This window comes from Neovison vison, chromosome 3 (assembly GCF_020171115.1).
Source record: "Neovison vison isolate M4711 chromosome 3, ASM_NN_V1, whole genome shotgun sequence".
Lineage (NCBI taxonomy): Eukaryota > Metazoa > Chordata > Mammalia > Carnivora > Mustelidae > Neogale > Neogale vison.
The window spans coordinates 64,121,444-64,147,234 of record NC_058093.1 but is presented as its reverse complement, the minus strand read 5'-3'; the positions used below and the strand labels follow the sequence as shown (position 1 = coordinate 64,147,234).

Below are 25,791 nucleotides of genomic sequence, written 5' to 3'. Positions count from 1 at the left end.
TCCTGAGTGTGAAAATATGGCACAAAAAGGAATGTTGGAGACTGCTAATGAGTCCAAGGTTTATCTTGGGGGTGACAGGGAATGTCGTAAAATTGGATAGCAGTGACACTGTATGACTTTGTAAAGACACTACACAGCCACCGAATTGTACGCTTAAGATGGGTGGCTTTCACGGTACGCCACTTCTATCTCAATAAGGCTGTTAAAAAAGAAAAAAAGAAGGAATGGAAAGTCTTGAAAACACGGAAACCATAGTATAGGCAAGTAAAAATGAACTCAGAAAAGAGATGATGGTCGTTTCACATCAATAACACATGCATTCTAATACTTTCTGCAGCGTATTTCAAGGCACCCTTTTAAGAATTCGGGAAAAGGGGACACCTGGGTAGCTCAGTTGGTTAAGCAGCTGCCTTCAGCTCAGGTCATGATCCCAGCATCCTGGGATCGAGTCCCACATCGGGCTCCTTGCTCACTGGGGAGCCTGCTTCTGTCTCTGCCTGCCACTCGGCCTGCCTGTGCTCAATCTCTCTCTCTCTCTCTGATGAATAAATAAAATCTTAAAAAAAAAAAGAATTCGGGAAAAGATTAAATAACATTTCCTCAACACATTCTTTTAAGAAGCTGAACCCTCGTCCCATGCCTCCCTCACCCAGTGACTCTGATGGTCCAGAGTGGCCGCTTTTTCTAATTTACATAAGGATTCTCCACAGGCTAGCAGTGGTGATGCTGCTTACTGAAACAGGCAGAACCATGAAGCATGACAAGTCTAGAATATATAAATAGGACATTATCCCAGACGGCATAAATGAAGTTCCTATATTTTATACCTCCCCCCCCTTTTTTTCTATTTCAGAATCCCTTTTTGAATAAAAGGCAGTCTGGTAAAATAGTCTGATCAATCAGCAGACAGAGGGATCTTTAACCTGAGAGATAGCTTAATTTCCAAAACTTGTCTAACCCTGTTGTTCATCTCCCAAACGACTACCAAATAGCTAATTACCCTGAAACATCTGACTTTAGTATATTAGAAAGGAGAGAGGGAGATTGAATTTATTACACCTTATAAGATTATTAGTAATTGTGACATCAAATATTGTCAGAAATTCAAAACAAATGCTCTTTCTTAAGTCTAATTAAATTTGATATTCAAATTAGTATTAGTTTTTATATGTTAACAATTTTTTTTTTTTTTTTTTTTGCCAGGGCAGACTTAGCGGAGAGGTAAATCTCAAGTACTTTCAACAAGCAGACTGAAAATACCATCTGGGTGGACAACATCTTTGGGAAGACAGAATTAACTATCTGCCTTTACCTGTAAACATCCTCAATCCCCGCTGATAAGAGAAGCAATTTTTAGAATACATTAGATAGCTGTAAAAGTTTAAGTGAATAGATAAGACATGATTTTCTACGTTTTCCCCTCTATAATCAAATTTGATGTGTGTCTCAAATTTGTAATAAGGATTATAAATTAGTCATTTTATTTTCTAAGTACAGATGACTTTTTTTCTTTCATCTTCCCACAGAGTTCAGCATACAGTTCAATAAAAGATATTTACTAGTTTATTCTAACATGTTTCCTTTATGTATTATTTATATTACATGGCATCATGACCAAGGCTTAGTCGTTCCCCATGGAATTTTTGCGTATTATTAGTATGTCTACAAGTAGATAATGAAACTGAAGTTCAGAGAGGTCACTATTTGCCCAGGGTCCTGCAGATATTCAGACTTCTAGTGCATGGTTTTATTTATTACACTTATAGGCATTAGTATTTCATGTTCCAGAGGAGGGACTATCGCATATGATAATAGATTCCATTCTCAAGGAGCTTATAGTATGTATGTGTGTGTGTGTGTGTGTGTGTGTGTGTGTATGTGTGTGTGTGTGTGACATTTATATGTTACTGCTGTGGGTTGTGCTTTTATCCAGCATCCATTTATTTTCCCTTGATAACTGAATGCCGAGAATTTCCACTTAGGTCAACAGGTACAGAGGCTTCAGCCAATCAGTGTCCCCCAGCTGTAGCAATTAGTTCTAGGAAGAACGTGAGTGTTCCATTTAGAGTCAATTAGATGCAGTAAGGCTTGGTCCCAAAACTTCTGGGAAAAAGATCTCACTTTTTCTCTGCATCTTTTTTACTACTATCTGGGGGAAACCTGGGTGAGAATGGGACTAGCCCAGAAGAAGTGAGGTTAAGAAAAAAAAAAAAATAGAAAGAAAGAAAAGAAAAGAAATATGTTGAAGGTGATACTTATTATTTTTAAATACACACTGTGTTATGCTTACAATAGGCCAGGCAGGCATAGCCTTAAACGCTTTACAAATATAATCCATTTAATCCTCTTAACAAACTTATGAGGTAGGAACTATTACAATCTTGACTTTATAATTGAGGAAACTGAGGCACAGATAAGCTAAGGAACTTGCCTAATGTCACACAACTAATAGATGAAGGAGTATGGATTTGGACGCAAGTAATCTGGCTCTGGTTTCTATGCTCTTAACTACTATGCCAGGGACATTGTTGAGACCATACATTAATAGTAAGGAAATACATATTTAACAATGGGTTCTCAAGGAAAAAAAGAGATAAAAAGGAGAGAAGGAAAGGAAGAAAGAAAGAGAGAAAGAAAGAATATTCCTGATTTGTTGTATTTGCCAATTTCTCTATTTCAAATACTCTGGCTGTGGTGGATTTCAAGCTATTAACATGACATTATCTGGTTTGCAGCATTCCTAAACACTCAATAACCACAGTCTTGGTACAAGACAGCTGCTTCAATATATCAGTGGAGTGGATACCAGATCTCCCTTCCACAAGACTGCATGTTTGTGAATCTATGATGTTCCACTTGGCTTAAGCCACTGTTGGTTGGGCTTTCTCTCTCTTGCAATATTAAGGAGTCCTAACTGACTTCAGGTTTCATGGATAATGAAATACTTTATGGAAACTGCTCTTTGTCATATGAGACCTCCACATGACATGGACAAATCCTTCATCAGATACCCCCATCTTAATCAGAAACAGAGAGTTGAGGGGTGATGAATTTGGTCTATGTGGCACTGACTACATAATTTTCCAGACCTGGAGCAAAATGAGAATGCCAGGCCCAGATCCCTTTTTCTAAAAGTATTAAGAATTTCAAGATGATGATAGCAAAGCATTAAGCTAAGTGCCGCTCGCCTCTGAGAATGCTGCCCTGAGGGACTCCCCAGCGCCATGACGGTGAAGGTGTCCTTGTGTTAGTGTCACTCAGCTGGTAGGTGGCGGGGTGGGGGGGTGCGGCAGGTGGGGGGGGCTCTAAAGTCAGATCTACAAATCCCGTAGTGCTTACACTCTTTCACAATGTTTCCTCACAAAACAAAGGATCTGTCCATACACAGACTTCCCTCTGGAATTTTTTACTTAAGTTATTAATGATAACTAACAACACTTTGTATTGTTGATGCGTTTTAAGCAAACACACAACTGACTCACTTATAGACTCCTGTGTTGCTGCAACAGCTATATATTAGACCACAAATATATCTAGTCTTAATTTCTTATTTACATTTTGTTTCCTTTAGGCAAAGTTAATTCTTCCCCTAAATTCATTGAGCTATTTATATTGTGCAATTTTTATTTCTCAGACAAAGCCAGAAAAAGAAAACAAATACTATTTCACATATCAGATTTTTAATCATTCTGTTTGGTATATTCTCCCCCTTCCTCCCCCACCCACACTATACGATACAATTGCCTTAATTTTAAAAACATAGGTAACTCCAAATATCCTAAAGATTTTTCTTAAAACAAAAACCAAATGAACAAAAACCCACCTTTTATCTTCCACTACAAAATTTTAGAAGTACCCCAGTTACTCTCTTCCTCATGGAAAACATGGACCTAAATACAGCTGTTTCCAGTGCAATTACTATTTTTCAAAGTGCCGAGCTCAATCTAATGGGTTTTATTACTGAGATTCTCACATTCAAAAATCATTATAACCCATGACAATATTTGGTGATCTATGATAATGGAGGAATGAAATGGGGGAAAATCTTTTATGTAAGATAAAATATAGTAGTTGCATTATGCAGTTTTATGTAACATCTGGGTTCTACTACTCAATTTTTGATGATTTTAAAGAAAACAGAAAACTAACCACAATGATCAGCTAAACAGTGCTTCACATTTAATCTATAAAAACAACCAATGGATAGTTTATCATGAATCATAACCTAGAAGCAGAGGCTCAATATAAACGTGGCCTTCAACATTTCTATTTACCTGTTGACTAACCCAGGCTATTTAATTTTCATTTATGTTTGAAACATGAGAAGTGGAGAAGAAAAATATTCCAGCATGGTTTCCTAGAAATATGAAAAAATGCTCCTAGAAATATGAAAAAATGCTCCAAGAAAGCAAATCAATACATTGATATGCTTTAAAGATGATTTTCTAAAGCATCTTAAAATTACAATATTTGTTAATGAGTAATGAAAATAAATGTACCAGTGAACAGGAGTCTTTCTGCTTTGGCACAGAAATGAGAACACTTAGACCATATGTGATTTATCCATTTACCTGAAGTCACATTACCTGCTCAGATCTGTTGTGGTGCTGGTATTGGTACTGAGACAAGGTATTACAAGAAGAAGCAAATTTGTCCTTCTCAAATTGTTTCTTCACTCTGGCCAAACCACCAGGTACTGTGCACATTCCAGATTCTTCCATCATCTAAGACAATTTAAGAAAAAAGGAAAATTCAGCTTTGTATTTGCTCAAGATGGGACTTATAAGTTATTATTTTTTATAGTTGACAATTATTAATGGGTGGTATATTAAAAAACGTGAACACACACAATTATTTCAGTAGGACCTTACAGAAAACCTTAATAAAAAATAATCTCTCCATGTTGTTTTCTCATTTATCAGTGTTTGATATAAAGTCAGAAGGAACTTCAAAATATTGAGTTAATTCTCCTTATCTCAGATAGATTTTGATATCTGGAGATGAGACCTGTAGGATTGTAGGATGTATTTCTCTAATAATACACAGACTAGAAGAAATTAGAATAATGGATTCAATTTTAACTCACAGTAAGGTTGTCATTAAAATCCCAAACATCTACATAAACAACACATTATTAAGAATATTAAAAAATTTGACTCATTCCAAAATGTATTCAAACCACTAAAGATGAATAAAATAAGCATCTCTTATGTAAAAATGTCAATATCAGTCATAGTAACAGCTACTTAATACTAGTGCTGAGTGGTTTGTATGTGTTTACATATATCTTGTCATTTGATGTTTCTCCATATTCTGCGAGACATGGGCATTTATTCTCATTTTAAAATGGGGAGATTGAGGTTTGAGCACGTAAGGCAGCTTGTTAAGTTCTCATTGCTGGGGTGTGAGTAGAAGCTAGAATTTGAAACCATATCTGTCTTAATGACTGCTGTCTGTCTTAATCCCTAGTACGAAAGGACAGGCAGAAAAACTACTCTGGGAGTGGTATACCGCAGGACTTAGCTTGGAAGGTTTAAGCTTAGAAAGATTCTAGGCTACTACTGGCATTTTGCAGAACAGAAAGCCTTATTCAACAGACATCATTTGGAGCAACTTGAAAAACACTGAGGAGCCTTGTCAGATCTTATGCCCCTGTGGGAAGTGTGGTAACTTGAGGGCTTTGGTTCTGATGATTCAACACACTCCCCAGCCCAGCAGGCACTCAAGCCCAGATGGAATGACAACTCTCAAGCAAACAGGCCCCATGCCAACCAGTCCTCCTCCAAGAAGCTTCCAGGACCGCTTAAAACTGGGAAGGGATTCAGCAACCCTTCAAATCACAGGAGGTTTCCTGAGGTCTGGCCCAGTCCTGACATAACCCTGAAGCCTTGAGACCTGGAAGTAACTTGATGTTCGTGAGCTGAAGTTCCCCTACCATGGACTGTGGACTGCTGGGATCCGGAAATCATGACCCAATATGCAGTTTCTCAAACAGATACTAAAAACACAACTGTAATCTTGGGGTTTCCCATATTCCAAAATATCGGAGAATGAATTTATAATAGGCATTATCGGAATTACTAGCAAATCCAAATGGATGCTTTAACAAATTTATAAGCTTTCTAAGAATATGTATATTTGCAGCATGGGAAGAAAGGATAAAAGAATGCATCCTTCTGTGTTTTAGATACATATTCTAACAAATTCTGCAACGAACTTCAAATAGAAATCCTGGTCAGTTACTGCCATTTGATACGTGTTAAGGTCATGAGAAAGTGTGTCATCTATTTTGAAATTTAAGATAAAGAAGGGAAAGGGTGAATTAAGGTCATAATATTTCTTATACCCCTCCCTGACATTTAATGTACATAAGTGGCCTTCCGTGATTGATCAAACATAGATAATATATGAGTATTAAATTATGAAAATTAAGGCAATTATTGTTAAGAAAAAAACCTACGCTTTCCAACAACTATAAACAAGGTCCAAATCATGTGAAATTAATCTACTAAGCCTCAGTAATCATGCTAATGACTGAATACTTTCCTAATAAGTGCATTTTCACAAAAATATCAGTTCCTATGCTGAACATGTTGCCTCTCGGATTAAAAATCCAAAATATCCATTCTTTTCTTTAACATTGTGCTTTGGATTCAGACCATATTACATGTGCAAAAATTCATATAGTTAATGAATTTTATCAGTAGTCCTTCTATTACACTGTTACTGCTGCTCACCCACTTAAGTGAGAAAGTCTTTTGAATTATAATTGAGCAGTGGTGATGTGGTTTCTTTATTTAGCTCAGCTTGTAAGTGAACATTTATATATGTGATCTGGCTGGACTTGCTCAAGGAGCCGTCTGTGGGCAAGAGCTGCAGTGATGTTTCCTTGCGCGGAAGAACATGCCTGTGACTTTGCCTTGTTTAGCCCCACATGCTACATAGTTCAACTAATCCACGTTATTCTAAGCGACTACCTAACAGGTTGTTTTGTGTTAAACATTTTTATGCTTATCCTTATGGAATGTTTCTTATTCTTGGACTCAGAAATAAGATTCGGAATCTAATGGGTATGCCCATAATAATTAAGTCATTTTATTAACAAGTTAATTTAAATACCTACTTAACATTAACTCCTTTCAATAATAAGGTACTTTGGGCACCTGGGTGGCTCAGTTGGTTAAGCGACTGCCTTCAGCTCAGGTCACGATCCCGGAGCCCTGGGATCGAGTCTCACATTGGGCTCCCAGTTCCACAGGGAGTCTGCTTCTCCCTCTGACCTTCTACCCTCTCATGCTCTCTCTCAAATAAATAAATAAAATCTTAAAAAAAAATAATAGGGTACTTTAACTACCTGACACTTACTTGGGTTAATATATTACACAATTATCTATTGTCTTTACAAAGAACTATTGTTGGGTCCTTGGGCATAGTAGAAATAACATAATTTGGGGGTTGGATAAACCCCAGTTCTGACACTTATGATCTCAGACTAGAATTCAAGTTTTATTTCTTATAAACTGTGAATAACAATATATTTTCCACATATTTCTTGCATTAAAAAAGATAACAGAAATAAAATCTCACAGCACAGAATCTGACATTTTAATCCATCGCTTAACAAATGTCACCTCCCCTTTCTCTTCTGGGACTCTCCCGCAGACCACTGCCTTTCCACAGGCATGACTTTTATTTAGGTTCCACCAAAAGCCATCTGGCTAGGGCTAGGACCAAGAGAAACTGATCTCAGTGTGACTGAAACATAATGGATTCAGTTTGGGGCCAAATCAGAGACCTCCAGATTTTACATAAAACACTTCAGTTATGTGTATAGACAGAAATGTTGTTAAAGGCAGTTTCCATGATTTTGTAATTGAACAGACATTTGATATGTCTGACCAGATAAGGCAGTGAGGCAGTTACTTTGTTTTTCTTTAGATATTTACCAGGATTTCTCTGAGATAATATATGGGCTCTTCCTCCCCAACACCTGCATAATATAACTTAGGCATTTGTTGGGCCACAGGTGCTTTCTTGTGTGAGAGGAGGCAGTTGAATTCAGTTAGAAGAGCCCGGGAATCCACACACCAGGGATTTAGTCTGGCTTTGTCTCTAATGCATGATCTCCCATAAATCACTTCCCCTCAGTTTGTTTTGCTTATAAATGGGCAGAGAAGAAAGGATTATTAAATTCTTTACATGTAGGCTACCTTTACGATATAATTAACGTTTCATTTTTGCATTAAATAGTGGGATAATCAAGTTTTCTTAGTGCCCGATTTAAATATTCTCTTTTGTATAAAAACAAATTTGTCTTATGGTGTATTCTCCTAGTACCTGTAAAGATAAAAGTCTTCCTAAATATATGTACATAAAATGTTTACTGAATAACCCTTCTCTCACTGGGTACTTTCAAAATCTGTTTGTTTCCCCAAAAGTCTTTTCTCCAATTTCAAACACTAATTTGTAGTAAAGTTTCTTGATGATCCAGCAGGGGGCGCTATCTAAGAAGACTGGCAGGAGGCACTGGTGTGAGTCTGTTTATTTTGGAAGAGCTTGAGCTACTTCTGTGATTTCTGTACATTCATTCAAAATCCATGCTGCATCTGAAATGGATTTTAATGACTATGTAGAAACTTAAATGTCATTTGGAATTACAATATTGTTAATGAGTTTGGCACAGTTAGACTTGTCTCTAAATAATTTGTAAAGAAGAATGTTAAGAGTGGCTATTTTAGAACACCACTCTTCTTGGCTATTCTTTCTCTTTCTCTTTTGGTTAAATGAACAACTTTGCTAATTTGGAGATTATAATTATAAAAGAGTATCCTTACATTCCATTAAGCTATAAAGCTGCTACTAATAAAATGACTCATCAAACCCTGTGGATTGAAGGCCACAGATGATGGAACCCAACAAATTCTTTTGAATATGACTTTATTATGCTTTGGCTCTAAAAATTGGTGGTCCTACTGAATCCTGCTGTTTCCTATAATCATAATTGGTTTAGCAGAGTGCCTACATTGCTAATCTCCCTCATTTCTATGTTGATTAAGCTACTCCTAATGGATTTAGTGCATACAGAGAAATGAGAAAAGCAAAAAAAAAAAAAAAAAAGATACTGCCAGTGAATTTAAATGAACTATCCATGAGACCGAGGAGGGCAGCATGCAGACCCACATTATTAAAATCTGAAATTAATTCCCAACCTTCCTGAGGAGAATAGCTATAGGTTAAATGATAATGATGGCAATAATAACACATTTCTACCCTGCCTTATGGCTTACACGTAAATTATCTCTTTGACTTCTCTCTAAGACCCTCTGTGCTGGATGGCTAGTCCCATTTTGCAGTTAAAGAAACTGAAGCTCAGAGAGGGGTTAGGATAGTAGCCCAAATTCACACAGTGAGGAATTAGCAGCTCTGAAGCTTAAACTCATCATCTTCTGACTTTGATTCAAACTAGGTCTGCTTTTTCTACTATATCCCACTGCCCTGCCCTATCCTGTACTGCGAAGGAAGGAGGGTGTGTGAAGCGCAGACCTCAGTGAGCCCATTGCCTCGTGCAGAACCATGGGGAGCAGCTTACATTGGCAGAGAAGCTGCGGTAGTCACCCCTGGAAACAGCTGCCTGGTACCTCTCCATCCGCTCCTTCAAGGTCACCACTTCCTGGAGGTCTGACGTGCCCTCGCTCTGTGCACCACTGTCTTCCGCAAATCCACTCGCAGGTTTGTTAGGGCCAACAGTCACTGAAAGCAAATGTAGCGCACTCAGATATGTGTTTCGGGCTTTGAAAAGAAAATAGCAGCCCCTTATGAACAGTAAAGGCATTTTAAATATCTGCTCTTATAAAACAGACTGCGACCTTTCACAGTACCGTGTTTTCAATGTCCCACAGTCACCCTCTTCAAGCTTTCAAGCAAAGCTACAAAATGCCTATACGGGGCATATGGTCATGCACACGTCAAACAAAAATATTGTCTCCACTCTTACTCTTGTGATTACTCTGATGAAAAACAGTTATTAAGAGTTCCATAATGTTAATAATGAACCTTCCTGAGGCACCGTGTGTTGAATTTAGGTTAAACGCTGTGAAGAGCATGATCTCACTTACTTCTCTAAGAACCTCATGAGGTAGGTGCTATTCTTTTCTGAAATTTATAGCTAAGAACGTAGAGAGTCACAGTGGTTAGAAAACTTTCCCATGATCACACAATTAATTAATTTGATGGGTGGACTAAATCTTTAGCAAGTCTAAAAATTGCTTCTCTCTCTCCACCCCTTAACACTCGAGGAGATGGATCTAGCTAATATAAAGGATTGCCATGAGAATTATAGACTGTGGATTTATTTCTTTTATTCACAGAGACATGTGTTACGTGAGAAAGAAATAATAGTACTGTTAGAAAAAGCTTTGTCAGTCACCCATTTCAGATGGTCTGATATTTTCCCATTTACGCCATCTAGCTGACAAAAATACAGGGTAACAAGAATTGCATGCCTGGAAACACAGCAAAAGATTGACTGCATGATCACAGATAACAGTGGTTAGAAACAGAAAGGTCTTCAAGAGCATGCAGTCCAACCTACTCTAACCAGCTCCTTTTAGGCATATGGAAACATGTCTAAGTGTTTCCTTATGTGAAAGGAAGACAAGGACTCTCCATGGTTCTTCAGTTACATGTGCCAGAGCTGGACTCAAAACTAGATTTTCTTCCTAATCTAGTATTCTTCGCTGTTATCACTTTGCTTGATGGTTTGCCGTTCAGTTTCAAAAACCCTAATTCCAATATCATTGCAAGGGCTTTTTCTGGGGCCATTCAGTGTATGGTCCCTATCTACATGGAGATACACATGTACATGTGTGCATGCATGCCTGTATCATGAATATTCACTACTCGTTCATGCACCCCCTGCCATTCACCTTTGGACTGGTAATTTCTGGAACTCACAGAGCAGGGCTCTTCAGTGTACTTTGTTACTTGGATTGGTTTAATTTAATCACTGTAAACCAAGACCCATACAATTCCTGGTAAGAGATAACCAAGCTGTTTCTTCCCTTTCCTGTTCTTCCTACCTCCTTCCCCAGCTCCCACACTGAACCATCTTATAGAATTGTTTGCTTTTTCTATTTTTAGTTTCTTTTAAGGTTTATGTACACAACAGATGAGAACAACTTCTGTGATTCAGAAAAAATGAATAATTATTTGTTTTGGCTCCCTGAGTATCTGATTTTCCATAGGGAGTTCTTATTCAAATAAACATTTTCACATATTTAATTAAAATTGTAAATATATTTTACTTTACATAAGTACAAAATATATGAGAATACGAAGTTGTGATATATGCACATTATGACTGTACAACGCTGATCAACACTGATTTGTTCATAACAAATGTCAGTTTTTGTGAAATTCACCTGACATTCAAAACCTCATATCCATACAAAAGTACATTCCTCCAGTTGATTTTGATAAAAAGACATTCTCTCATGCTACTGAAAGTCTTTCACATGTAAAGAAAGTATATCTTTATTTTCCCCTGTGGATTATCTATCTACACAGATGAATTCACTTTCTATTCAACTATACTATGACTTTGTTATGAATGATCACTATATAGATTTTACTGAACTTGATTCCATAAAGTTTTTCCACATTAAAATATAAATTTCACTTTGTATATTATTCATAAAAGATGTCATTCTTTTAGTTATCTTAACAGAAAGTCAGCAATTTATTTTTGCTAAAATTTACAGATGATATTTAATTTTCAGATATTTGACTTTTATCATTTTTCATCCTACAGGGAAAGGCCCAAGATTAATGGTCAGGAAATCAATGGCCTGATTATTAAGAGATTCGGATTCCATTGCCTTGTGGGCTTTCATTTTGATCACAGAAAATACACTACATCTTAATTTCTCTCTCTTTCCCATCAGTATTTGCCTACACAGATAGTCATAGAGTAGAAACCTTACCTTGAGTTAACGAGTTGTGTCCATATTGTTTCTTAACCTTCTAACTCAATGTTTATCCTTTCCTCACCTGATAAGTGATTTTTCTTGCCCAGTGTACTATAACACGCTGTATCTATCTGCTCCTATCCTGATGTTGATGACACCTGATATAACTTTTTAAGGTTGATCAGACAGCCCCCTATTTTTAAGATTGTTTATTTGAGAGAGAGAGAGAGAGAGAGAAGAGTTGGGGGTAGGTAGAAGCAGAGGGAGGAGAGAGAGAATCTTGAGCAGACTGCATGGTAAGCACAGAACCCTACTCGGGCCTCGATCTGACGACCCTGAGATCATGGCTGGAGCCAAAACCAAGAGTTGGATGACCAACTGACTGAGTCACCCAAGTACCCCTAGACAGCCCCTTTCTTAGGGATAGATGAGGAAGAAGACAGGGACATTGGTCCCCCCACCTCTTACTGTGCCATCTCAGAAGGCTTGAATGCAACTGAGATTGGAGAACACCGTGAAATGAGTTTAGGGAACCTTTAAAGAGAGGGGTGACACAGAAGAACAAGTAAAGATGCTCATAAAATACCTATGGAAAAATAGGGGGAGATTTGCATACCTATAGGTATAGAAATCAGACTGTGAAAGAATATGGGACAAAGCTAAAGTGGTCTGTGAAGAAGGAAGGGAAAACAAACTTTTCAAATGACCATTTCTGCTAGAAATCATTATAAATATTAACAACACAGAATCATTGTACTAGAAGTGACTTGACTCCGGGGCTTAATGGCAATCATTGTTGAGATGAGTAAACGAAAATCCAAAGAAGTTCAGTGAATTCTCCCAAATCTCCAGAATTAATGGCTTATCTGGACACAGAATCCATTGCACCCTAAATGTCAACTGTTCTCTTTTGTTTGCTGATGAGAAAATAATTGCTAACCCACCCAAAATAGTTCTATGTAGAACAGAATAAATCCTATAAAGCAGAAGGAACATATAAAGGAAGCACTTTGAAAGAAAATAAAACACTAAAAAATACAAGCTGTTATGAAAATGATTATATGCCAAGGATAAGAATGTCTTTTATAAGAATTCTGAGGTTCTTAGGGAAAAGATTTATATTATTATTTTTATATTTTTTTGTAATATACTACACATACATCTAACTTATGTCCACTTATGTATACTTATGTACATACATAAATATACATATTTATAATATACATACATGTACATATATATGCATACATAAGTGTACACTTACATGTACTATTTCCTTAAATCATGAGAGACTGTATGACTACAGATCTATTTTTTTGGGCTTGAAATATGTGCTTTTCCTCTGCAGTTTTAAAAAACAAGATAACTAAATTAACCAATAAAATCTGCCTAGTTACAAAACTCATACCTTCCCGAATTTTACTTTTTATGGAGAGTCCATGTTTAAAAATTTTTTTAAATGCAAAGTAGTATAATATAAGATAGAATGCTCTTCCTTTCCTGACCAATTATTCACCTGCCTATAGTCAGTCACAGAAGGACTGCGTAGACACCCTTCTGTGTTTCTATGGAGTAAAATAAAATAATAGTTTTAAGAAGTCAGATATGGAAAACAATGAGGAATAGTCAATGTAATTAATACACTCTGGGATTTTCTTCTCATTTCACAACTTCTATTATCAGTGAAAGAATTCTTAGAAATATGCACAGATTAGTATTAACAGACATTTCAAAAAGGTTCATTATTGGGGCGCCTGGGTGGCTCAGTGGGTTAAGCCTCTGCCTTTGGCTCAGATCCTGATCCCAGGGTTCTGGGATAGAGCCCCGCATTGGGCTCTCTGCTCAGTGGGGAGCCTGCTCCCTCCCACTCCCCCCGCCCCCCCCCCCGCCCCCACCACCGCTGCCTGCCTTTCTGCCTACTTGTGATCTCTGTCTGTCAAATAAATAAATAATATCTTAAAAAAAAAAGGTTCATTATTATGAACCATTCTTCTAACCAGCTGTTCAGGAAAATTTAAGTTTGGAATTCAGTGGTCTATAAAAGGATATGTTCTTACAACATTAAGAAATAACATCTCTCTTCATTTTCCATTAAACAAATAATTGTCTAGAAATTTGGAGTAATAAATTATATATATTATCCTAAGATCTTCATAGAGTAAGAATTTGGAAGTCAAGGTCAATATTTGATATGATAGTGCTGGGGTCAGTGCCTTGCTCAAAAATATGGTCAAAGGCAGAAAAATGTCTCTTTAGAAAATACCCAGTGTGGCACAGTTCACAAAGCCAAGTGCTCTGTCATGATCTTATTTCTAAAGCAAGATTCCACCTCAGCACATTTTCTAAATGTAATTTCTTACTTTCAAAATATGGGAGGCACATTTCTAAACTGTAGTTGAACTTGATAAAGTTTTATGGAAAAGAGGACCATATAACAATACTATAATGGACAAAATTGGATGAAAGGTAGGTATTAAACCCCAGGGCTTCAAAACTGGCTTACACAAATACTGTTTAAATTTTTGTGAGTCACCTTATTTCTTTCTTCTTTTGCCTACCTCATATGGATTATGTGGAAGTCTGTAGAATAAAGTAAGATACTTTGACCTCTACATTTCATTGACAGACCACTTGCTAGTGTTGCAAAGCTGGTATTAGCTGTGTCTGAATTACAGCAGGCACCTGGCTGAGATAAAGTCAGAAGAAAAGAAAGCTGCCAGAGATGAGAAAAGAACTAGGGGTGTTAAAGTTTTTAGAAGGGTTAAAATACACACTGGGGGCAGTAAATAGTGTAATATATGTTGTGGAAAAGAAAATCACTAACATTAACAGCAATGTGAAAGGCGATGACAGAAAACAGAGAGCAAAATCCAAACTGTAAATTGATAGCATTTCGATGAGAGGCTGGGATGGGGAGAGTGGGAGGCAGAACAAAAAAGATATATTCGAAGAAAAATTACTGAAAATAAAATTTGGGCATGGTTTTAAAATATGTACTATAATCCAGAAATAAAATTAAGTTTGAAACATCAGTATAACAGTAAATCCTTTTAAAACATTGCAAGTTTTGCAAGGAAAGAGAAAAATTCTATAATTATTTAAAATTATGAAGCATTTCTGTGATGAAGAAACAAAATTCAGACATTCTTAGATGCCTTTCTTATAATATTGAAAACCAAAAGGAATTAGAAAACTGGTTACTGGTTACTGAAATTTTAGTTCTTTGAGCTACAGTCTGTATGAATCCAAGTTGGTACTGGTGTGGCGTCAACATCAAACTTAAAAGACAGTCCATACAACAAAAGACATCCAAAAAGAAAACAAAAGTCTTTACATTTTAAAAACCTAAACAAGAAGGTAGGAATAAGATCAGTTGTAATAGTCATAAAGATAAACACAGTTCAAACTCCACACTGAAAGACAAACAAATAAATCCAACCATATGCCACTCACAAGACATCAACCTAAAATAAGACATAAAGTTCAAAAAGAAAATATTGGGTAAAAATGTTACAGGTAAATATAAAATGAAGAAAAGTCATTGTGACTATATTATTTTCATGCAAAATTACATTAAAGACAAAGTGTCCTAAATGAGATAGCAGGGCCATTGACAGTTGGAAGATACTAATCCCACTGTGAAGCTTTAACACTGTAAACCTCTACATGCGGACTAGCATAGTACAGAAACATGTAAACACCATCAAAAACAAGAAAAAGGAGAACTGCAGGGTGCCTGGGTGGCTCAGTGGGTTAAGCCTCTCCCTTCGACTCAGGTCGTGATCTCAGGGATCTGAGCAGAGAGCCTGCTTCTCCCTCTCCCTCTGCCTGCCTCTCTGCCTACTTGTGATCTCTCTCTCTCTGTGTCAAATTAACAAACTCTAAAAAAAAGAAAAAGGAGAACTCTATGGGAATTTAAATGCTGTGAGTGACATTCATGTATCTCTCTCCATCTTTACCATATGACATTTCTTTTAAAAAATATTTTATTTATTTATTTGAGAGAGATAGAGATAGTAAGAGAAAGATGAGGGGAGAAGCAGACTCCGCACTGAGCAGAGAGCCCGATGCAGGGCTTCATCCCAGGACCCTAAGATCATGAAGGCAGACCCTTAACTGACTGAGGCGTCCAGGCGCCGTGCTATATGAAATTCAAAAGGAAATGATTCATACTATATAATTAATATGACTTCCTTTAATGTATTTATTCATTACCGTTAAACAACGTGGGTTATCTACAGTAAGCATATGACGCACTCACTATGCTTTCCAGCTTTCAGACTAGTTGGAGAGAAAGAGAGGCAATTATAACCCAACAGTTAATGGGTTTGCACCAGGTGAGTGGAGAGCCTCCCAGGGAGGACATAATCCACTCGGGTGTGTGAACGAGCAGGTGTCAGGGAAAGCATCCTGAGAAGTAGGACATCTGCACTGAATCACGAAGGAGCTGGCCACATGAGTATGTAGATGAGCAACAGGACGAGACAGCAACATTACTAACAAGGCGTGTTGGGGAAACTGGGTAATGATTTTGTGGAAAACATCCAACAGTTCTTCACCTTGAAGCACGTTACAGAGTATCAGATGGAGTAAAGAGCTAAATGCTTTTTGAAATGTTGAAAAATCTTCGGAGAAGTAGAAAATGATTTCAGTTGGAGTTCCTAAGCTTAAAAAATAGTGTGAAGTAAGAAACCTTTTAAACCAAAATAATTATAGGACAAAAGGAAAACTGGAGGGGGCAATTATAATAAATAGGCCGAAAGTATTACTTTTTTAGTAAAGAACATGGACATATCAGAAATAAAACTGCAAACATTACTGAACAATAAAGGACTCAAAAGAATGACTCACAAGTAAAAAAGTAAGAGCACATATATATGAAGTGTTTTCTGTGTGTCAGACATTAATCTACTGAATGCCCTCAACCATCCTATGAGGTAGAGACTATTTTTATTTTTTTATCTCCATTTTACAGATAAGGAAACAGAGACACAGCAAGGTTACAATACTTGCTCAAGGACAGGGGGCTGGTGAGCGTCCGAGCTGGGAGGGGAAGCCACGCAGTCTGGCTCCGGGTTCTGTGACATTCCAATTCTGCGCTACTTCTCAAGGAATGCACGTGTCCAAAAACCAAAGCCAAACCCAAATAATCACCTTCCCAGAGTCTTCAAGCGACAAAGCGGTGCCTTCTTCTGGGGTGAACTGACTCCTATCACGTGTACCATAAAAACAGAAAAAATAGTCCTAGATCGCTAACGCAGTGTATAATCATAACTCAAAAGAAATCCTAAGGTTTAATAGTAACTTGAACTCTTGAGCAAATAAATGAGAATGTAATGATTTTTTTCCTTGAACTTTTCTAAAGTCAATCCAGGAAATCTTTATTTAGTCCACACTAAGAACCGGACAGAACGCTGGCAGGCCCCACAAGCCCACGAGGCTGAGGCGAACACACTTCCGGTGACACGGCGATAGTCTCGTGATTGTATTTTGGATGGGTTATAAAGAAGTCAACTGCTTGGTACTTGAAAAATTGATTTAGAACTAAATTGGGGAGTGATGAACTAAATTCCATCAAATCGAAATATATGATCTATAACCCAGTTTGAATTTGTGAATCAGGATCTCATACTGATGGACATAGCATTGGCTCACAGCCATTAGCATGAATAAGATTTCTAGAATTCTTTTTTTTTTCCAATTTATTTATTTTCAGAAAAACAGTATTCATTATTTTTTCACCACACCCAGTGCTCCATGCAAGCTGTGCCCTCTATAATACCCACCACCTCGTACCCCAACCTCCCACCCCCCCACCACTTCAAACCCCTCAGATTGTTTTTCAGAGTCCATAGTCTTTTATGGTCCACCTCCCCTTCCAATTTACCCAAAAGCACATACCCTCCCCAATGTCCATAACCCTACCCCCTTCTCCCAACCCCCCTCCCCCCAGCAACCCACAGTTTGTTTCGTGAGATTAAGAGTCACTTATGGTTTTCATATTCCTCAGCTGATAATGAAATTCATCTCTCTTAAACATCTAGAATACTATTGCTAAGTCAAATTTGTAATCAATTTTTTAAAAGATTTTTATTTATTTATTTTAGAGAGAGAGAGCAGTGGGAAGGATGGAGAGAGAGAGAGAGAGAGGATTGCAAGCAGACTCTGTGCTGAGTGCAGAGCCCATGGCGGAGCTTCATCAAATGACCTGAGCTGAAATCAAGGGTCGGGCATTTGACCAACTGAGCCACCCAGGCACCCCTACGTTTGTAATCAATTTGAGTTTTATGTATTTTACTCCATTTGAATATTATAAAATTAAATAGATGGAGAATAAAATTAAAGAGATAGTATATAGTACAATCTTGCATTTACAGCTCTCAAAAAAACATGGGGAGGAAGGGCAAAACATAAAATGAGTGGATGTTATGCCACACTTCCACACATAAACTTGGCTCTGGCATCCATCCAGCATGTGAGCAGAGTGAATCAGATTCCATTTTTTTTTTTTTTTACATTTTTTAAAAAAGATTTTATTTATTTATTTGACAGAGAGAAATCACAAGTAGGTGGAGAGGCAGGCAGAGAGAGAGAGAGAGAGAGGGAAGCAGGCCCCCTGCTGAGCAGAGAGCCCGATGCGGGACTTGATCCCAGGACCCTGAGATCATGACCTGAGCCAAAGGCAGCGGCTTAACCCACTGAGCCACCCAGGTGCCCCCAGATTCCATTTTTGAACTAACCTCCCTATAGTCCCATTCCCTCCAAATGCACTGTGTTGTTGTGTGTATGCTTGTCACCTTCCCCCAAATCAATTCTTTCATCTGATTTCATCTGCTCACCATGCTTTCTACATTAACAAAAACAGAGAATCTCTCAGGATAATACAAAGAATTAGTTCTTGCCTCCTTATTCACCCTTCCCTAACCAGTACTCTCCCAGTTCACCAGATACTGGAAGAGATGCTGTGTTTCCAATTGCCTGTTAGAGGAGGAAGACAAGATTCAGCAACATTGGAAGCAAAATATCGGTCCTCCAAAGATGTTCACATCCTTCTCAGAATCTGTGACTTTATTATTCCACATGGCAAAGGGACTTTGCAGTTGTGATTAAGTTAAGGGCTCTGAGATGGGGAGATTATCCTGGATTATCTACGTGGGTTCCATGTAATAGTCTCAAGGGTGCTCATAAATGACAGAGAGAGGCAGGAGAGTCACAGTTAGAAAGAAAAGGTGGGGACAGAAGCAGAGGTAGGGGTGAAAGAGAGGCGGGTGGGGACAGTACAAATTTTATGTTACTGGCTTTGAATGTAGAGGAAAGGTCCCACCAATTAATGAATGTAAGCAGCTTCCAGAAGCTGGAAAAGGCAAGAAAACAAGATTTGCCTCCGGAGCTTCTGGAATGAGCTTGGCCCACCCAACGCCTTGATTTGGTCCAGGGAAACCCATTTTGGATTTTAGACCTCCATACAATACTATAACAAATTGTGTCATTGTAAATGACTACTTTTGTGGTAATTTTCTGGAGCAGCAATAGGAAACTAACACGAACATCCACAGTACACATTCGTGCAAGTCTTCAAGTCAGAGATCACCACACGGTAGATCCTCTCTAAATCATATTAGTTCCAGCTCCCCCAAATCACTCCAATTTATATATTCAAACCACCTTGCAATAGAAACATCCTTGAAGTTATTCTTCATGCTCCCCTAAAGAAATATCCATCTTCTTATAGATAAGACTGGGTTTAGATGTCCATTTAGATTTTAATCTCTCTGAGTAAGAGAACTGCCATTTCTAATTGTAATGATGTACTAGCATATAGACTCATCCTGTTTCCTGCAGCTCCTGTCATCTCACAAGAAGTACTTTTTATACTAAAGCAGTTATGAATGAATAGAATTTAGTCAGAAATTAGATAATAATTAGTAAAGTAATATGCCAGTTTGGGCATATTCAGAAATTTAATCATATTGCTGTTACATATTTTTAAATTGATTGTTTAATTTAGTTAAAGAATTGCCCCCAGTTACAAAAATCAATAATTGAATACACTGACTTAAATATTTTTGGAATGGTCAAATAAATTAGAACTATTAAATGCCTATTGATGGTTCATATTTTTACAGCCAAGTCCCTTGTTAGACATTTCCCTAGCATAATCAAATTTATATTTCATTATAACAATAACTGTCTGTTAATGAGTACTGATTATGTGCTAAGCATTTTACATGTATACTTTACATCTAATTTTTATAGGAACCATATATGATAGGTGGTATTATTTCCATTTAGCCAATGAAGAAAGTAACATTCAAAAGATAAAATCATATAGTAAGTGTCTGAGCCTGGAATTGAGTTCAGGTATTTCCAAACTACCTAGTCAACTCTATGGAGTCTCCTATGCAAATATTTTTAATTAAAATAAAGTGTTTTATTAGAAAGTACATTTTTAATTGAGGCTATATGAATCCTCCTTTCCGCTTCCTAAACATCTGTCCACAAATCCTTTCTGAACATTTATTTTAGTGCATGTAGGGATAAGTCAAATGGAGACCAATAAAGTTGAATATCTCTGACTCTAATTGGCTCTTTTTTCGTCCTCATAAGCTTGAGTTTAGAACTGGAAATGGAAGCAACTTTTTCAATTATACTTCCTTGGTCACTACAGAGATCAAACTTGAGACAGGATTAGGTAGCTATCTGACCAAGCAGGGAAAGGGACGAACTTCACTCTAAGGGAAGAGAGATGCAAAGCAAGGACCACTGCCCTAATTTTCTCTTGATCTATTGTGCTCCACGGCATAAGAGTTGGTGTCATGCTTCCATCACAGTGTCCTCCTGTTAAATCTGCATGTCAGATATACAATTAATCTCTTATACAATTATAATTAATCTGTATATCAGATATACAATTAATCTGATAATCTCTCTTCTTAAGGCTTCAGTCATGCATTCAGTAAATAGCTATTGCCCTTCCACTGTAGGCCAAGCACAGTGCTCCAGGCTGGGTGCAAATTATATACAACCCTGGTCTGCTTGAAGAGAGAAGAAAAGGAAAACACCAGAGAAAGCCTCAAGAAATATGGTATTCTAAGAAGTGTTGATCTGGTCTTATGTCTAAAAACAGGAATACAACAGGTTGCATCATTTCAACATGCTGACTTCTTTTTTTTCTTTTTAAAATTTTATTTATTTATTTAACACAGAGAGAAAGATCACAAGCAGGCAAAAAGGCAGGCAGAGAGAGAGGGGGGAAAGCAGGCTCCCCACTGAGCAAAGAGCCTGATGTGGGGCTCGATCCCAGGACCCTGAGATGATGACCTGAGCCAAAGGCAGAGGCTCAACCCGCTGAGCCACCCAGGCCCCCCAACATGCTGACTTCTGAATAAAACAGGCTCCCAGATGACTGGTCCTGCAAAGGAAGTTGGCTTGTCTGGAGACACACCAAGTGCAGCCCTTCCTAGAAGGGGAATCTTGAGGAAACTGGTGGCACACACTCCATATCTCCACCCCCAAAATCACATTTATTTATATCGAGATGAAATAAATTAAGCTGGATCAAGCCCAATCATATTTGATGGAATTAAAAAGCCCCTTACAGGTAGCCTGCCGTGAGGCTCCATTTCCCTTCAGATTTCCCCCACTGAACCCAGGCGGAGAGTAGCTCCCTCTGCTGTGCCCTCCTATCACTTAAAAACTATACTTCTAAAAAAAAAAATTATACTTCTATTTGTATGACATTACTTTGTGGTGTATCTTTGAGTCCCCTCCCCCGCCCTATCCCCACTTCTGTCACCTTCCACCAAAATGCACGTCCCTCCAGCCCAGGGCAGAGCTAAGATAATTTTGTAAACCTGTTCTGCTCCAGCCTCTGTCTTGGGCTGTTATCCAGCAGGATGCAGACCCACATGTGGATTAACTATCCACTCTGGACCCAGAAAGCCCACTATTTAACCTATTTCCAACACTCACTTTTGACTTTAGGCAAATTGCTTAACTTTTCTGAGCCTCTTCCTTCTTCTCTATGTCTTAAGAATGATAACAGAACCTAGGGATTACTGTGAGGACTGAAGGAAATCTTACAAAAGTAGAGTTTACTGAATATCTTGTGCATAGTAAATAATAAATGATCACTAGCTTCCAGTCACTCTAGGTGTTATTATCTCTCCCCTGCAAGTGTAATCATCCAGATAATCTGAGCTGATATAAGTCGGGACAATAAAAGTTATGAAATTTCCCAAGGCTCAAAGCTGTAAGTGGAAAGGACAGGACTTGACTCTGATCCACCTAAACCTAAAGCCTTCTGTAAGGATAGTCCATTCCTCTTTACAAATCAGGTATCCACCGTGTTTCCCGAGAGAAGGAAAACACAAAAATAATGAAGGAATGGACAACTACATGCTGAGATTGAGACAAAGAAGTTGGCGTAGTCCTACTCATCTGGCCACAGAGACAAAGAAAATATATGAAGGAGGTGAAATTACTAACTCAATGTTATGATATCCAAAGCATGTCTTGGCGCTAGCTGATGAATCATGAATTTTTCACCAGCAAGCAATAAGGTAGTACTCTGAAAATGTGAAGTTCATGAAAATCACCCTAGTGTATCACGTGATAGGGACAGATTTATTCTCTTCCCCCCTAAAAAAAATATTCTTTGTGGTTTCCCCTGTTCTACATAATTTAGGTAAAATCATGAAACCATCACTCAGTTAACATTTTTCATTTCCCTCTGCAGCCTCTGAGCAGTGGGCACAACATGGCAAACTCTGGTCTGGACCAGCCAGGTGGGAAGGATGGGGGCCCTCCCTAGTCTCTGCTGCCCTGTGGCTGCCTACCACTGGCAAGAAGGGTCCTAGATTTCCTCATCTGTGATCCATTCCACCATTGCTCTGCTAAGTACCTATGCACCGCTAAGTATTACTGCTAACTACTTCTACTAAGTACCTTTATTTAGGTGTTAACTAAGCAGTTGTTGCTAAATTCATTTAGTTTTGAATATAGATATTCTTCTTTATTGAGTATTCCTTCAGAATTCCCTGATACTTTCCCTTTGTCCGACTTTCACCTCTCTCCTAAGGTTAGCAGGTGACAAAGGATATTCAAAGAAAGCCCAAACCATCAGATTCTGACTCTCACCAATTTAGGCAATTGAAGCTGTGGCAGCTTTTCACCTACTAATCACCCTCTTCCTCTGGATAATAAAATATATTTAATTTAGGCCTTTTGTCTTACAGAAAGTCAGTCCCTGAATTTACACAAACTCTTTTCAAAGACCTTAAGTCTTTGTTTAAAGTGCTTTCTCTGCCCAGATCCTTTGATATCTTTTTTTTCTTTTGAACTTAATGTCTCATAGGCTTGATCAAAGAAGGGAAACCACACTGATTCTACATACTTTCTTTACTGAACGTTTTTTGGAAAAACTAAGCAATTGAGGGGAAAGAGAAAATGCTGAAATAATGTAACATATTGCTCAGTAAATACCTGACTCTTCTGGAAATAAGTTCACCTTTCCACAGCAGTGATGTACTTAGAAAAATTCCACCTAAGAGAATGAATGCTTTCAAAACAATGTGCTCTTTAATCATTTAATCTCAGGTAGGAAGACAAAAGTGTTAATGTTCAGGAGAAATGTTAAGAATCTGGTAGAATACTGTTTTTCTTACCAAAGCTATAGGTTTTTCCAATGTGCTCTAAAATGAAAGGTAATTGGCATCTTTTTCACATGTTTGTACTCTCTCATATACTTCCTGGTTATTGTCCCCATTATTGTAGGGGGCACTAGAAAATGCTCTGTACATTTTAAATAGTCTTTTAAGTATAGAACTGGTATGTTTATAAGTTAAAGTGTAATAATTTTAATGTATCAAAACTTTGGTTCAGTCAGGTGCTGGGTTATTATTCTCCCTGTCACCATTACTGTGCCCTCCATGCCCTTTGCCTAGAAATGCAGACTGTAACTTCAAAAGAAAAAGATGATGTCAGTTTCCTAATGAAATGTCGGTACTAGGATTGGTCCAAAGAGTGGACGTAATTTAATAGTCTGCCCTGCTTAAGATACCCATGAAGTACATAGTTAGTCAGTCTCATCATCCTTTAATTTATTTATACTTATTTATCTTTACAAATTTGGCACTGACATTTGTTTCTTTTCTCAGATTCAAAACCTAATCCTGTAAGTGCACCATCACTTTATGCTGCTTACTTCACTCCTGTTTTTAAAGGGTGAAGTGTAAAAATCACCCTTTAAATGTTACTCAGATTAAAACTTGCTCTTTCCATGCACATTAAGACAGTGACAACTGTGAACAACAAAGAATTCAATTAAAACTTGCAAACAAAAGTTTTCTTAGACCAATGGTATTTAAACTCAAGTGTGAAAGAAGGTAAAAAGAGTGAAGTTGGGGGGAGTGAAATGTAAAAAAAGCAATTTAAAAATTAGATATTGGGCTTCATTGTAAAATTCCATATGAAGCTTTAAAATAGAATCACTTCCCTAGACTCTTCATTTTAGGTATCAAAAGCCTTGGGCAGAGGGACAATGCATTTCAACTTAGTGTAACCTGCTACGGTATCAGGACAACTCACCTGAAAGGGAAGAACTCAGATGTAATGTTAAGCATCTCTTTGTCTTCAGATATTATTTTTAAAATTTTAGACACAGAAAGACAATTGCAGGTTATCAACCACTAGCCAAGAGCTCAGCATCAGTTTCCATCTCTTAAGTCTTGTTTGCTTAACCATATCTACCATGATTTCAGTCAAAGAGTCTCTTAGCTTCATCAGTTTACAAAATGGCAACACATACATTGTGCATATGGAGGGATGGTCGTCACTGAGTGGTCCCCAAAGCTCCTCATGCGCTCTCATTTGAGAGTAGGAAGAATATAAAGCATGTCTAAGAATGATATGCTTGTGCTTTCCCCAACAATGAGTGGCAGAGCCTTTCCTAACATTTTTGCTGAAGCAGTTATTAAATTTTTATTGTCATCTAAAACTAAAATTCTAGATGGACAGTTGAGAGTCAGACAGCCAACTTCATAGTTCCTTAACATTTGACATCATGGCTGATACACAGTGAATGACCATGAAGCATTTATCAAATGGATTTGTCTAGAAATAATAGTGCAAGATCCAAGACCCATCTTTTGATGGTTCCTGTTGACAGATTTTGTTACTTTCTCTCTCCTACTTCTTTTTAAAGGGTAGAAAACAAATTCCAAATTCTGCAACAGAAGTTGTTTAAGCAGCCCGGAGATGTGAAAATTGGGATTAGAGCTTCTAGGAGGGAGCAAAAATAAACTTCTTGCCTGTGAACCTGTGAGTCTCCCACAATAAAATCCAGCTCATCACCAAAAATGCTCCACAGGATACCACATGAGCAAGTGAAAATTAGAACCACACAAAAATGTTTGCTTGAAAAGTGAAACCAGTCAACTTTGGGCTTTCTGCCAAATTAAATCTCTGCCAGAAATTCTCCTGTTATTACATATCTTCAGAAAGCAATTAGAAAAATATTATAGCTAAAAAAATTCCAGATACACTCATGTCTCCATTACAGTTTGGTCCAGAAGAAAATACTAGCCTCCCGAGTCCAGTGGGCCAAACACAGGAGTATAGGCAGACAATGCAAACACTGACATACACACATTTTTCCTTGGAGTACCATCTAATCACAAGTAGTATCCCGTTTGTTTTGTGAGAGCTAGGAGGAGGACCTCAGAAAGTTTTCAGGGTGTCCCAGTGCACTTCCGAGTTGGAAGCTTGCCAAGGAAAGCAGGTGTGACAGAAAGCCCTAGGTCTCATTCACCAGCAGTGCAGGGCC

General features: G+C 37.8%; 1 protein-coding gene across 1 annotated transcript in view; it reads right to left on the bottom strand.

Moving 5' to 3' along the window:
- Positions 1-25,791, bottom strand: part of XIRP2 (xin actin binding repeat containing 2) — a 295,386-nt gene that overhangs the window by 31,656 nt on the left and 237,939 nt on the right. Inside the window, exons 3-4 of the mRNA XM_044240927.1 lie at positions 9,590-9,750; positions 4,587-4,724 (exon numbers count right to left, since the gene is read on the bottom strand). Of these exons, the coding sequence (XP_044096862.1) occupies positions 4,587-4,724; positions 9,590-9,750 (299 nt within the window). The remainder of the gene's footprint in view (positions 1-4,586; positions 4,725-9,589; positions 9,751-25,791) is intronic.